This window comes from Octopus sinensis, unplaced genomic scaffold (assembly GCF_006345805.1).
Source record: "Octopus sinensis unplaced genomic scaffold, ASM634580v1 Contig20285, whole genome shotgun sequence".
Taxonomy (NCBI): domain Eukaryota; kingdom Metazoa; phylum Mollusca; class Cephalopoda; order Octopoda; family Octopodidae; genus Octopus; species Octopus sinensis.
This window is the reverse complement of record NW_021837025.1, coordinates 251984-267494: the sequence shown is the minus strand read 5'-3', so window position 1 is coordinate 267494 and position 15511 is coordinate 251984. Positions and strand designations below refer to the sequence as shown.

At 36.5% G+C, this 15511-nt stretch overlaps 2 protein-coding genes across 2 annotated transcripts; both read left to right on the top strand.

Annotated features, from left to right (window-relative positions):
- The first annotated feature begins 567 nt into the window (after positions 1 to 567).
- On the top strand, positions 568 to 1783 carry LOC115232285 (jerky protein homolog-like). The gene is made up of 2 exons (XM_029802113.1): positions 568 to 740; positions 1237 to 1783. Exons 1-2 carry the CDS (start codon positions 568 to 570, stop codon positions 1781 to 1783), a joined length of 720 nt encoding a protein of 239 aa, XP_029657973.1.
- Positions 1784 to 13469: 11686 nt separating this feature from the next.
- LOC115232284 (carbohydrate sulfotransferase 12-like) lies at positions 13470 to 13949 on the top strand. Its single transcript, XM_029802112.1, has one exon. It carries the CDS (start codon positions 13470 to 13472, stop codon positions 13947 to 13949), a length of 480 nt encoding a protein of 159 aa, XP_029657972.1.
- Positions 13950 to 15511: the final 1562 nt, after the last annotated feature.

Below are 15511 nucleotides of genomic sequence, written 5' to 3'. Positions count from 1 at the left end.
AAATATAAGTATAATCGATCAAATCTATATTTCAGAAATGGTTTTACTCAACCTTACCAAAAATATTCAAATAGATGTTTTTTATATTGACCGATTTCAGAAATCTGAAAAGAAAAGATACAGAAAATTAGCAGAACAGTTAATTTCGAGGAGGAAGGGATAGTATACATAAAATACAAAAACCAGAGGTACGTTTTTTCCCAAAGAAGAAAAGGAACTTAAACTAAAAAACTATCGAGGTGATCGTGATCGTTACATAATTATTATAGATTGAACATATGAGGACACATTTTGGAAGAGATAAGTGCTTTCGATATTGAGAAAGAAATTTATGTGGATTTAAGAAGGTATGCTAGCCTTAATAGCGATAATGGATGGGTATTTTTTTGATAAATTGTAGTTGGTTGTGGTTATAGATCATTTTCTAAATTCGCAGTTGTAAAACTTGCCAGACGGAAATCAGCGGAGGAAATTACTAGAAAATTAAAGAACATTTTTAGATGATTGGTCCCCCATTTTTTACAGACGGATAATGGGAAAGAATTTAAGAACAAATGTATGGAAACAATGTGTAATGATCTGAAAATCATACACATAAGTGGACGCCCTAAAGCACCATGGATTCAGGGTCAAGTAGAAAGGCAAGTTATTTGTAACGAGGACGATGGAGACATGATATTGATGCGAATCCAAATAACCGAAAATACCCCCTATACGATCAGATTTGATTACACTATACAGTGAATCCTCGCAAATTGGCCACCTCGCAAATTGGCCAATTTTTAAATTGGCCAATTTTTTCACAATTTACTAAAAAAAAATTAATTTTCTTAGTAAATTGGCCAATTCTCAAATTGGCCACAATTTTTGAATTATTATTTTTTTTAATTAGAAAATAAACTATTTTTTTAATCACATGTCTTATAAAATTTCTCGTGGACGTTATACTCGGCTCACTTTTCTTGAAAAAACACAAATTATAAACTACAAGGAAGAAAATGACAGTGTTTCGTGTCAGCTTCTGGCTGACAGATTCTCACATTTATTCCACAAGACGATCTCGAGAAAGACGATCAATAATCTACTGCTTAATAAAGACTCTATTTTACGGGATTCGAAAATCTATCAAAATTCGTATAAAGCTGCTCACAAACCAAAATTCCTACGCTTGAAGAAAAATGATCGAATGGATGGATACAATAGAGTCTAAAGGTATTAATGAAAACCAATTTTTAGGTGGTTTTTGAATGATTCCTTAATATCGTGTAAGGCTGCGCATTTTGCCGAAGAGCTACAACTTAGTAACTTTAAAAATTCTAATGGATTTCTGGCAAAATTCAAAAAGAGACACGGTTTTAGAATGCTAAAATTACATGGAGAGATGCGAACAGATAAAGTAGTTGACATTAATTCTTTTCGTGAAGAATTTAAAGAAATTTCTAAATCGTATAAGCCTGATCTAATTTATAATTTGGATGAAACTGCATTATACTACAAGCTTATTCCATCGAAAAGCGTATGCAGAAACCGATTCCAAGGATACAAAAATTTTAAAGACCGTGTGTCTATTATGCTTTGTTCAAACATGACCGGAAGTCATAAATTGAAACCTGTGATGATTGGAAAACCAAAAATGCCTAGATGTTTTAAAAATTTTGACTATGGATGTCTTGTCTCATATTATAGCTCACAGAAAGCTTGGATGACTGGATCTATTTTTATTGATTGGATTATTAGCTTTGATCTCCAGCTAAAATTAAAAAGAAGAAAATTTTATTGCTAATAGACCACTGTCCTGCACATTCTATTCCTCAAAACTTGGATTGTATTAAGATTTTATTTTTTCCTAAAAATTCTACTGGATTACTACAACCAATGGATATTGGAATTATAAAAACCTTCAAGACTCATTTCATGAGAAGAAAGCTACAGTACTTAACTGATTTGCTGGAGACTGAAAATATTTCTGTATACAATTCATACAAAAAATTGACATTAAAAGATGCAATTTTGTTTGTTAATATGGCTTGGGATGACGTATCTACTGAAACTATTCAAAATTGTTTTAAGATTTTAAATGAATCTAATCACGAAAATACATTAATTGAACATTATGAGACTGAAATTGAAAGAACTGACATTTTCGATCCTCTAATGAGCGAAGATTTTCTAAATATCGAAAACACAGAAGATCAAGATATAAACGAAAATTGTTTACAAGAGGATCAAGAGTCTGAAATTAGCGACGAAGAGACAAAAATCATATATCCACTCGATAGAAAAGATATTGCAAAGACATTAACTAGAATAGAAAGGCAACTTTACTGTAATGCAGAAAATGAGAATGATGTTTCGCTGATTACTGCAATAAGAAAATACAAAGAAAATGTAAAAAGAGCAAATAAAAAGGAATTAGGGATTGAATTTTATTTTAATAAAATTTAAACGTGTTTATTTTTTTTTTTAAATATTGATTTTTTTCAAATTGGCCATTTTCTCAAATTGGCCATAAAATCTCTATGTACCAAAAATGGCCAATTTGCGAGGATTCAGTAGGATTCACTGTATATGAAATATCGGAGGTGAAAAGACAAATGCGTACTTAAAGATCTAATGACGAATCATCCACAATATGAAAACAAAGTCGTATAAAAAAATATGACTCTTATAAAATTTTTATATAATAAAAATTCATGAATTTTTAATATTTGTTTTTAAATGGTACCCTAAAAAATGTATAATTATAATAAAATACGTTATTGATTCGGAAAAATTGGTGATGTCGGTTTTTGCCGACTCTTTTGAAAATTCTTTCAATCAAAAAATGGATAAAAAATTGAATAAATCGAATTAATTCCATTATCAAGTTATTTTTAATTAATTATCAGGTTATTTTCGTTTGATTTTAAAAAAATTTTAAGGGGTATTATCCAACCCAGGGCATTATCCAGCCTGTGACATTGTATCACCTGTCAGGATCATCAATAACAATGCTTGATTTAGTTTGTCTAATCAGGCATTAAAATTTTACAAAAGATTATTATCCAGCTTACAAAAAAATAAATTTTAATTGAATCATCAATTTTTATTAGATTCAATATGTCGATAATACAAAACTCTAACCTAAGCATAAATTAGATATTAACTGAGACTAAAAACATATTAAAAATACTACTAAATAAAAAAAAGTAGAAAATTATCGTGAATACAGACGACGTAAATAAGAGATCCTGTAATCCCGTTCACTGAGACAACTCGAAGCATCACTAACACTCAAATTGTCCCCCTAAGAAATATATCCACAAAAAACATTAAAGGCAGACACACTGAGAGGGACACGGCCATCATCCAACCTCCGATACACCAGACAACGAATGCACGAGTGCGCTATCAGTGGACGCTTAAAAGAATGAGCAGAAAGACTGATCTTAGACCAAACAGAAGGCATCCAACTATTCTCTGCCCAAATTAATTCACCGACCAAACAAACCCCTCAAATCACGGTACCACGAGACTGGAAACCCACTTTTCTGGTGACGTGCCACAAGGGAAGAAAGCAAAAACACTGAATCGTCCACTGACGACTTTAAACGACTGTTAAAATCAAATTTCTTAAAGCCTTCTGAAGCAAATATGACAAAAAATGAGTTCATTCTAACAAAGATAAAGCAAAACAACAAACCTGGCCAGTTTATACCGAACACCCGCCTTTCCGTTGCAGGAAACACAAAAAATGGTAGATTCTAACGTAGCCGTCGACGAATGCAGAACGACTTCTCCTTTAAGATCCAAAATTGACTTTTTGATTCTCCAATAATAAAAAAGCCACAAATTACATCTGCGAAGTCGTTTCTCCACATTTATGACAAAAAACATGTCGATCAGCCTCAAAATAGAGCCCTTCACCAAAAGTACACGACTGACCAATCAATGACGCCATCATCTCAAAAAACGTGTTCTGATCTGGCAAAAAATAGCTGAAAGCAGAAAAAACGTGCTGTCTACTCTTAAATCATTAATATAAACACACAAACCTTCATAACCTGGTCTCTAAGGCTTCTAAAATCCTCCAAGTTGACAATTCCGTCCAAAATCCCTCTCAGAGCCCTAACCAAGGCAGAGCAAGAATGTCCAAAGGCTTCAAAAAAGCAAAATTCAGAACAAAAATGAGAAAGGATCCTCCGGATTTCTGTTTGTGAACGTATCCTGATAAAGACATGTTCAATAACAAGAAAAAACGTCCTCAAAAACTCCTGTGGACCATCATTCACGGAAGGCAGACGTCTTGTAATGAGCGGATCGGCCATTAATAGTTGAAAGAGATCAGAATTGTGAACCAAAACATCAAAAAACGAATCCACCCAACTCTGACCGTCCATTTGATGCCAAAAAACGTGGACTTTCTCAACAAAGTGTTCAAAATTCCCCCTCACCGACCCAGACAACTTATCTTGGGGGAGATTTGAAGGGGAGAGAGGCGTGTTGGTTAGTCCGAGACCACTGTCTCCCGACTCACAGTTCTTTAGCCACAAATTGACTTTGTTTTGTGCCATTTTTAACAAATCTTTGGTCGGAATGGTCGTATCTGACGAATTGCTTTGAATTTGGTGGTCAAATCCCGCAGTTTTGGAGGGAGAAGGAGACATTTGAGATATATTTTCGTCATTTTTGGGCTTTTCTCTTTCGTTTGAAGTTTTGACTGATTTTTTGAATTCATTTGAGAGTAATTTTTCTCTTTTGGGTCTTTTTGGGGCAGAAACGAACATCACTGTTGATTGTGGTGCATCGGTTCGTTGTGGTTCATTTTTCTGAGGGGTCGATTGGTGGATATACTCCAAACAAGATCCAAAATCGGTGGGATAAGTGCACTATGAGAGTAAAGGTCATATTTTACATTTTCGTGTTCACATAGATCTATGGTTGTTCCCTCAGTGTCGAGTTTGTATGAGATTAGTCGACTTTCACGTCCTTTGGTAGCGCATATGGGACATTGTGACAGCATTTGTACATTAATTATTAAAATGTGCACATACAAAAACAGCACTACTTTTTATTTTTGAATAATTTTATTTATTGAAAAAATTAATATTTTTATTAATTTAATTAAAGAAGAAATCCTTTAAAAAGCTTTTTAACTTAGATATTTGTCAAAAGTTCAAAAATTAAGTAAAGCTTCAGTGTGGTCTACTTTCGCGTGTAATTATTAAGAAATAAAAATTTTTAGGTAAATACAAATAATTTGTTTACAGTGTTTGACGGAATCATCGGAAATAATTTTTAAAAGACATTTTTACTCCTGACGATAATAAAACAACGTCTATCTCCAATCTCAGAAAAGATTCTTTTAAATTATCAAGCTGGTTTTAGACGTGGTCGTGGTACGAAAGATCACATCTCCAGCCTTCGATGGATTTTGGAAAAATCCCGTGAATCCCAGAAGCCTCTTTTCATGTGTTTCATTGACTATCGCAAGGCTTTTGATTGCGTATCTCACGTGAAACTTTGGTTCGTCCTGGAAGAATTTGGAATTCCTCATCATCTCATATCGATAATAAAATCTCTTTATACTGACCAAGAGGGTTTTGTGCGGACTCCTTATGGAGACACAGACTGTTTCGGTATTGAAAGGGGCGTCCGACAAGGCTGTATTCTATCGCCGCTACTGTTTAATATTTACACGGAGAAAGTCATAGAGGAGTTAAATTGCGAAAATGATATCGGAATCAAGATTGGTGGCCTCAACATAAATAATCTCCGTTATGCAGACGATACTACTTTGCTGTCTGAAACAGAGTATGGCTTGAGGCAATTAATTACGAGAGTCAAAGACAACAGTGCCTCTTTTGCCTATTCCTAAATGTGAAAAAAACCAAAATAATGACAACTTCACTGTCTGGAAAAATTAGTGTCATCGTCGACGACGAAGAAATAGAATGTGTTGAAAGTTATATCTTTCTTGGAAGTCTGATAACAGAGATGGTGGTTGTGTCTCATAAATAATAGACGGATGGCTATGTGCAAGAGTACGATGAAAACTGAATCGGATCTGGAGTAGCAAGGAGGTGTTTCTCTCAAGACAAAGATAAGACTAGTCAACGTGATTGTGTTTCCCGTTTTTCTCTATGGCTGTGAATCTTGGACACTGTCCAAAGCTCACACATCGGCATCGACTATCCTCCCTTCCCTCTCGGACATCGGCCTATCTATAAACGCCGATAAATCCGAAATCGTGAACATTGCCTTAAATCCGAGTAACTTCACTGCTTCAATTTCCACGTGCCAAGGCAGTCTCTCAGACGTCCGGATTACGGACAAATCAAATCTTACGATCCTCGGTGCCCCCATGGGGCCTTCTGCCCTCGAATGTTCACTCGCTGGAAAAATTTCCCACTTATCCAAAATGATCGAGAAGCTTAAAGTCATCGAGCCTCATGTGGCTCTTTTCCTTTTCCGAAACCACTTTTCCGTCCCTAAGATCCTTTACACCCTAAGATGTGCACCCTGCTTTCAAAGAGGCGACCTTCTTTCCGACCTTGACAATATCCTCAGGCTCGGTACGAGCTCTCTTTGCAATCTGGCTTTCGACGATCCAGGCTGGACTCAGACATCCCTGCCTGTCCGCTGGGGCGGCCTTGGCTTGAGATCCTATTCCGATCTTGCTCTCCCCGCATTCCTATCCGCCCATCACGCTGCTCGTACTCTCTCAGACATCGTTCTTAGAAACCTCCCCGAACGGAAATTGTCTGAAGATTACTCTGCTGCCCGTGGTCGGTGGGAGGCTCGGTTTGGTTCGAAGCTGCCCAATTCTCAATCTGTACAGCGTCAATGGAACAAAATCTCTTGTCAGGCAATTTTCGAAGGCCTCCTTCCTGTCTCCAATCAACACCGTGTCGCTTGCCTCCGTGCAGGTCGCTGCGAAGGCAGCGGTGTCTGGTTAAAGGCTCTCCCTCTCCCTTCCATCGAGAACCTTGTGGACAAGGAATGCCTAAGAATTGCAATCTCCCTCCGTGTCGGGCTGAAAATCTGTCAGACGCACAAATGCCGTTGTGGGGGAACTGTTGACGAGTACGGTTTGCATCCCCTCGCTTGCCGGCGGAGTGCCGGTCGTGCCCCCCGTCACAGTGAACTCAACTCGATCATACAGAGAGCCCTCGTTTCAGCTGGCATCCCGTCAATCCTTGAACCTGTTGGATTGGATAGAGGGATGGCAAACGCCCAGACGGCATGTCCACCTTCCCATACGAGCAGGGGAAATCCCTTATTTGGGATTCTACCTGTTCGGACACGTTCTCGCTGGGAAATCTCGCTCTGTCCGCCGCCTATCCTGGGCACGCTTCGAGGCAGGCCGAGGAGCGAAAGATTCTCAAGTACGGCCACCTCTCCAACTCGCTGTTCTTTACTCCAATTGCCGTGGAGTCCTCCGGGATCTTCGGCCCCAAGACACTCCGCTTCCTTCGCTCGCTCGGTCGACGGATTTCAAGGACTAGCCACGATCCAAGAGAGTATTCTTGGCTCCTGGAACGTCTGTCGATTGCTGTGATCCGAGGGAACGGCTTCGCCATTCGCGAGGCTGGCCGGGTGTCTCGTGAGGCCTTTAATTAGCTTAGCTATTTTTTTACTTTTTTCAGAAGAAAGAATTGTTCAGTCAAAAAAAAAAATATGCAAACAAAACATTGCGAACTTTTCTTTCTGCATTCACCCTCACTATTTTGTCTATCGTTAGCAGGGAGGCACAACCAGTCATTTTTTTGTGTTTGTTTAGAACTGAGAAATTGATTTTGTGCAAAGTCATCAGTTTTTAGATTAACTTTCTACATTTTAGGCTATTCGAAACAACCCCTCGATAGCTGCTTCATCAAACAGATTAAAGTGATGTGAACAAATATGACCGGTTAGCAAGCAATTTAATAATTATTACTTTGATTATAAACTTTTTTGAATATTATAAACGCCACTATAATGCAGAAGATTTGAAATTGAATCGCCACTCTGAATAGTTCCAAACAGCAGACACACGACAAAATACTTAGATAAGACCACGACAAAATAGATACTCTCAACGCTAAACTGGTTCAAAAAACACAATAGAAAATATATATAAACAACATGAACTGGGCAGTGCTTGGCTAAACTATTCCAAGGCAACCCCCTTCTTAAGAAAGTCCAAATTACTCATTAAATTCATTTTTATTACCGAGTTTTTACAAATTTAAAATAGTCTTGTAAAGAAAGGCCAATTTGGTCACAAAACAGTTTATACCGTTTCTCCGCCACAACAGAAAGAGGGACATACCCCGGGAGACGAGGGGAATACTGAGCCTTCCCAAACATCCTCAACAACTCGTGTCTCTCATCCAAAAACTCGACCGACCGTCTTAGTATGTTCGGATAGGTTAAAACATGCTGTTGTGAAATCCCCATAATTTCACTCAAAAAACGTGTCCGTGCAACCAAATCGTCCGGATCTGCACAATCTCAGACTTTTGTTACTTGTAAGATATATTCTAACACATTTCTCCAACAAAATTCTCCGTTCTGCCAAACTTTCGAACCCACAGCTCATAAAAAGCCTGTCATTGACCAACTAAAAAATCAAAAAAACCAAAAATACACGAAAAAAATGCGGCTTAAATCCCAAAATTCGAGGCGACTTGACCAACAATTTATTCAGAGTGATACCTAACAGATTAGAAACTCCACCCACGGCTCAGACGTAGACAAGTCATGACCGAGTGGACTATCTCCTCCATGTCTGAAATGTCCAATTGGAGAAGAAAGGGGTAACGAGAGATCATTGAACTGACATTTCTTACGGAAATTTGTAAATTATCAGTCAAATATTCCCGACGTGTGACGAGAGTGTCAATGTTGAATGACAGTATTTGTGGAGCACGTGTGATTACAGCACTGAACGAGGTGTCTCTGATTTTTAGATCAGCAAAAAAGTCGATGTAAGGAATAAAGTCTTTTTCGTAGTCAAAAAGGACTATTTTGTCTATTATTAACACAAGGAGACGGAACCAGTCACTTTTTTGTGTTTGTCTAATACTGAGAGGTTTATTTTGTGCAAAGTCACCAGTTTTTGGAGGAAAGGAGACTTTTCAATGTATGTAGAGAGGGTATAAGAAGGAGGTGGAGCAAGGTGAGTGACCATTGGCAAGAAAAACGGGCGGGATAATACTTCGGCAACTGAAGGGGATGTAGTGATATGGTTGGATATATGACACCTCCTTATAAAGTGCCTCACTAGAAAAAATGCACGTTTCATAATGTTTGCAACATAAACAATTTTACAAATTCAATTATTATTATTTATTATTAACGCAATCTCGCGGAATCAAAAAGTTAATTAAGATTCCACTTTTGCCATCTAACTCAGGATACGCTCTGTTAGTCGTATCCACGCTCCCCTGTTACGTGCGAGGCATCTCAGTTCGTCCAGATCATCGGCCGATTTCAGTTTCCTTCCAATCGGCGTGAGATCATGGTCGAGCGTAGTCGGTAATGTTGTTCTTTGTCGGCCCCTATATGCCGTTTTATTTAATGAGCAGAAGTAGGATTCCATGTTCTTATTGGCCGGCGTCATTTCCGAGGCTCTTAGGACATGTCCAAAGAGCATCCACTTCGTGGACGTCACTTTCTTTGCAATCTCGGATGTATGGGTGATTCTGTAGAGTTCATTATTGGTCATCTTTTTTGGCCAGTGAATTCCCAGGAGTAGTCGTAGTTGTTTTCTGTGGAAAAAGTTGAGCTGCTCCATTTCTTTAGCGGTTAGGCCCCGGGTCCCCGCGTTGTAAAGCAAGATTGGTTCGACAAAGGAGTTGTACAGCCGAATTCGAAGGCGGGTTCCTATGTACTTGCGCCTCATCCAGATCGTCCACATTTTTTTGAAGGATGCAACAGCCAGCACTTTCCTTCGAATAACGTCCTCCGAGTCCCCAAGGAGAGATCCAACTTTCTTGCATGTTCTCCACTTCTCCTCGTTTCTCGTCCCAGGCGGGATATGGTAGTTCTTTCCGTTTTGTCCGGGTTTATTACAAGGGACCAGTCCTTCAACGAATGAGGGATCACTTTTAATAAGTTTTCCAGTGAGTCCTGATCTTGGGAGACGAAATCAATATCGTCGGCGTAAATTACTTCCATCACGTTGGTAAAGCATTTATTCCTCCGAAGAGGTCTTAGGGCTGCCTCCAGGTAGATTATGAATAGAACCGGAGATAACAAATTCAATTAATTATATTTAAAAAAATAATCAATTAAAACTATAATATTTTTAAATTAAATTTTTTAAAAAGACAATGAAAATTTTATTTATTGGATTCTAGTTTATTTAAAAGTAGTTTCATTCGGTTTTTCATTAATGGCTGACCCTTGGTGGTTTTTTGTGAAAAAAGCTTGTGATCGGCGGCCCTTTTCTCCTTCTTTTTTGCGATTGCATGTTCTCTGGATTGGTTCCATTTCTTCCTCTTCTTAATAGATGTAAATGTTAATATTTAAACCTCTATTCTGCTTTCCTTTTCTTTCACGATTTGAGCATATTTTTGCTTTGCTTTTTCAAATCTTCTGTTTGGAATTCTATAAAATTTTTAAATAATTTAGACATTTTATTTTGTTTCTGGCTTTTTAAGTTGAATTTATTAACATCAAAACCTATGGCCCTCTTGGCTGAAGAGTATGCCCTGGATACTGGAATTCAGCCGTCGTGGGTTCGAATCCAGAAGAGGCTATTTGGAGTCGGGGTAATCTCGTCGAAGTTCCTTTGCCCGTGAGGTGACGAGTACATCTGGCACGACACAGTATGTCAAAAGGGATCTCCTTCCTATCGGCCTTAGAAAGGCGTTACGTGGTCCACCAAATTCACTTGGAGATTTCGACTGGATTTGGAAACGCCGAGGGGGCACCTAATGCTCACCGAAAAAGGACCAATAGCTCTCCTACCCCTGGGACATCGTCGTCGCAGGACGATGCACTTTGCATAGGATTGAACCTTTCCGGAGGATCTCCGTCGAAGTGCGTCGAGATCACATGCTAATTAGTTCGGTCTTAACTGTGGTCTTAATGTTTAATAAATAAAAATAAATAAAATGGATAATACTAGATAATAACCACCAGAAGGCATCCCGTTTCAAATTCAAATAAATTCATTTTTGTTTAAAATAAATTAGAAATAATTAAATTAATTATTTAAAAAAATATAAAATAGAAACGGGTCAGTTCAAATGCACATTAAGTTCAAAAAAATTATTAATTTACTTAATAAAATAACTCGTTCTTTTAAAAATTTCAAGTCATTTAACTTTTGAAGAAGAAAGTGTTGTTGGCGGAGTAATAAAGGAATACCTCAACTCAATTCCTCTCACTACAAGAATGATATTTTGGATTTTGTTTATTTCGGAATGAAAAGCTATATGGCTTATTCACATTTTCATAATAATTGCTTGTGATCAAGGTGAAATCAAAATTTGTTATTTTCTCTCCGAACTTGTACTTTCAAATTAATTCATTCATCGTTAACTTTTTAAAGTTATTAAATACACTTAATATTTCTAAAGCAAGCTGAAAATACCATCTTTTATCACATTAATTGTATAAACTAGTTCCTTAGTAGATTGGCATTGTACAATCCCGTCATATAATATGTCGTCATTTTTAATAGCAGAAATTTGATGTACTTTTTGGATAAATTTTTTCAATTTATTCTTCGTTTATTTGATTACATTATTTGAACATCATCTGTACGTTCCTCATTAATTTATTTTAAAATTTTCAAATTACACGGAGACTTTTAATTCTTGATTTGAAAAAATTTCATTTTCTCTCCAATTGAATTTGTGCATAAAAGAACGGCAAACCTTTCTCGATTTTTTTGACACCAGCACGAGTATATGTTAACTCTACAACGGAATTAAAGTCTGATTTTTTTACAAATAATTAAGAAATTCTGTCGAAATTCTTGATTAAGAAATTCCTTATAACGGAGTTTATCTCTCGAAAAATAAACAAAAAAAATCTTAATATACATTTAAAATGCTTTAAAAGACCCAAACTGCTTTTCGAGGATAAGAAATTGTATAATTTATCGTAATGACTTTATGAATGAATATTTTTCTTTTTAATATAATAAAAAATTAATTCAAATTAAGGGATAAATTATTACTGATCAGCTCAAATGGTTTTTTGTACTCATTTTTAATACCATAAATTTACTCAAAATATAAGGTCTAGGCAACCTCAGCGAAGTTATACTATGATGCAGTTCGGCTAACATTGAAGGCTGTGTTATGTCTGCAGAACTTTGACTCACAAGTGGTGGAGAGACACAACAAGCCAGAAATAGAGGACAGGAACTCAAAAGAACTACTAATGACTCCTCTGATAATCTCACGGAATGATAAGGAGAGGATTCTGATTGAACCCTCCATTAACTCTGTCCGAATAAGCCTCAAGATCAGAAAAGTACAAACACGTTACATTTCTAGTCCGACGAGATCGAATTCGTGTTGGCCTCCAAGTTTGCTCGTTTCTACACTCTGCGGGCAGTGGAGTTTCAAATTCTGCGGAAGAAAGCGATAGAGGGTATTGGGGGGTCATTGGTAGGACTACGACCTGTCCTTCCTCGTCACCAGTCAGCACTGCCGAGACATGAATGTGAACGAGATTGTTAACTTTATTGTCTTCTTCATGACTGACCTCGATAAGGAGTTGAGTGAGCTCAAGTTGAGTGTCGCCACCCGCGCACGTGCTTCTGCCGAGGAGTTGGCCAAGAGGATATTCTGAGTTGACTAATTTAGACAGCAATGGATAATTATAATAAACGATTTTTCTTACTGGCAGGAAGTCGTGTAATCATTTCCTGGAATTGTTTATTTAAACTAATAAGATTAGGTCAGGACTTGGATTTTTGAAAGGTTTTAAACAAACAGGGGACTTTCGGGTTGTTTTAGAAAGTCAATCAGATTTGAATAAATATTTATATAATCTGATTATAAACATCTGTCAATTATCGTACCGTGTGACACCAAACAACAGCAATAAAAGTAATATGGTGTTCTTGAGACTGAATGATAAAGATATGGTGTCTCTCAAACAAGCTCGTATCATTTGGAGCTTGTATTTTACTGACTTGGATATGTTACAGGTACTCAGTTCGTGAGGATCTCGTCTATGAATCGATGTATTCAAATGACCAAATTGTTTATGATTTGGTGCATTCAGTGGATTTCTGGCCTCGATACTACTACAGCAAAAAATTCAATCTAGTTTACTGCAAACTTCCTAAAGTGGGGTCGTCAGTAATGGTGAAATGGTTATATATACTATACCTGCTTGAAACCACTCTTTATTTTGAACCAGAATCACTTTTTAATCAAAGCGCATTGTGGTTTCACACACGCACTGCCAATGTATATAAAAACATGTACAGCAAACACAACATTACTTTTCCCACATCTTTTCCCAGTTCTATCAAAATGCTTGTGGTCCGTCATCCAGCAGAACGCATATTGTCTGCGTATTTGAACAAGTTTCTCAATCCCAAATCAAGGAGTTGGCGATTGAACAACAAAAATTCTTTAAGAATTTTCAAATATTTCAATGAGTCAGAAAGTATTACATTTCATCAATTCATCACTTATTTGGCTAAAAGTTCTCTTGAAAATCTGCCATTGGACGAACACTGGACACCCATGAGTGAACTGTGTTCCTTTTCTGTCGTGGATTACAACATAATTGTTCCACTCAATAAATTGGAAGATACTTTGACTGAGATGTCAGCTCAATTTGGAATTCCTGAAGCAATCACCAACAAAATATTAGTCCAAACAAGCAAGACAGATAGCATTAAACTTGTTAAGGACTATTTCGGCGACCTTGACAGCCAACTTAAATATGCTTTTTATAAAAAATTTGAAGACGATCACACTTTTTTGGGTTATGAACCTTACCTTTAATCTATTTTTAATTAAAGATATCGTTTATAAAACTTATGTAGCTAGTTTATGTTTAAAAATATTAAAAATGCCTATAAATTTCTAAAAGATAAATTTCCAAAATATTTTTCTTCTGCTAAGTTTCACTTGGCTATTGGTAAGATCCACTTTAAACCTGAAATGGTATAGTTTCCACAATTTGATTATTTAACTAGTTATTTTTGTTTTCCTGGTTTTGTTTGAGATCACATTTGTCGGGCGTAGTAACATTTGATATGAGTTTTTTTGAATTAATATATGACTGAATTATGTAAATTCCATCTTAAAATATTAAATTAAGAATCCAGATCGTCAGCGATTTCTCTTCTTCGCTTGGAAAAAGAGTTAGTCACAAAATTCCCTTCATTTTTATTTCTGCGTCAAAGTAATTGCTCGCGGCATGCCAGCTCCACAAGTTGATTGCAGCAGAGGCATACTCTTGCTTTAAACGATCTTGTGAGATAATCCCCATTTCGATTGAATTTATTTCTTTCTTCCTCTTGTCATACACAAAAATGTTAGGTTTATTGAAATGGACTTTGGTTTCAATCATAATTGACGCGTCAACTCTGATTTCGACATTTTGGATCGACATTATTGGCACAGCCAAATGTCCTTTCAATTTCCTGCTTCGTTTAATTTTATGCATTTGAAGATGGATACACTTAACCACCTCATTCTGTCCTTTCAATTTCCGCCTTCGGAGATAATCACTGTTTAGCATCCTACCACATTGCGTGGCTAGATTGTCAACAGTCTGCTTGCTTTTTTTGCAATAAACGTAGAGTGATCCCGTGTATGCAAAAAACAAATTCCTATCTTGTAAAAGACAATACAGTACGACCCCGGTTTGGGGCAGCATTTTTATCATAGTGCCCCAAAAAGCGGGGGTGCCCCAAAATGCGAGGGTAAAGATTTTTTGCTTTTATTTTCTCCTCAATAGATTTTTATTGCATTTTAGACTATAAATTAAAATTATTTAATATTAATAAAAATTCTAACATAGTCCTTTCTTAATAAAATTTAAAAATTTTAATAAATCCAACAAAAAATACTATTAAAAGTAATCAGTAATTTTCTCACCGAATTGGTTTTTTTTCAGTTCTCCTGATAGGTTTTTTCTAAATTCGTAGTAGATTTTCAAAAATTGTGGACATGTACTGAAAATATTATCTTCTAGAGAATTCACGATGTTTATGATTTCTTTAATTGATGATTTTTTAGATTCATATCCATCATAAGTAATTTTGTCCTCAATAATATCTGTCGAATCTATTGAAATAACATCTGAAATCACGTCATCTATTAATTCTTCGTCCAACTGTACATTATCCGAAATTTTTGATCTGTTTTCATTTATTTTCTGCCAGCAATTAATTATCGTTGTCTCTGACATCATTTTCCATGCCTCCCCGACAACTGTAATGACTTGTCTAAGATTGACATTATTCAAATTCAAATCAGAAAGCTGTTCTTTTTCAAATATAAGAGTAAAATCAATCAGTTTATTGAAATAGAGGGACTTGAAGGATTTTATTATTCCC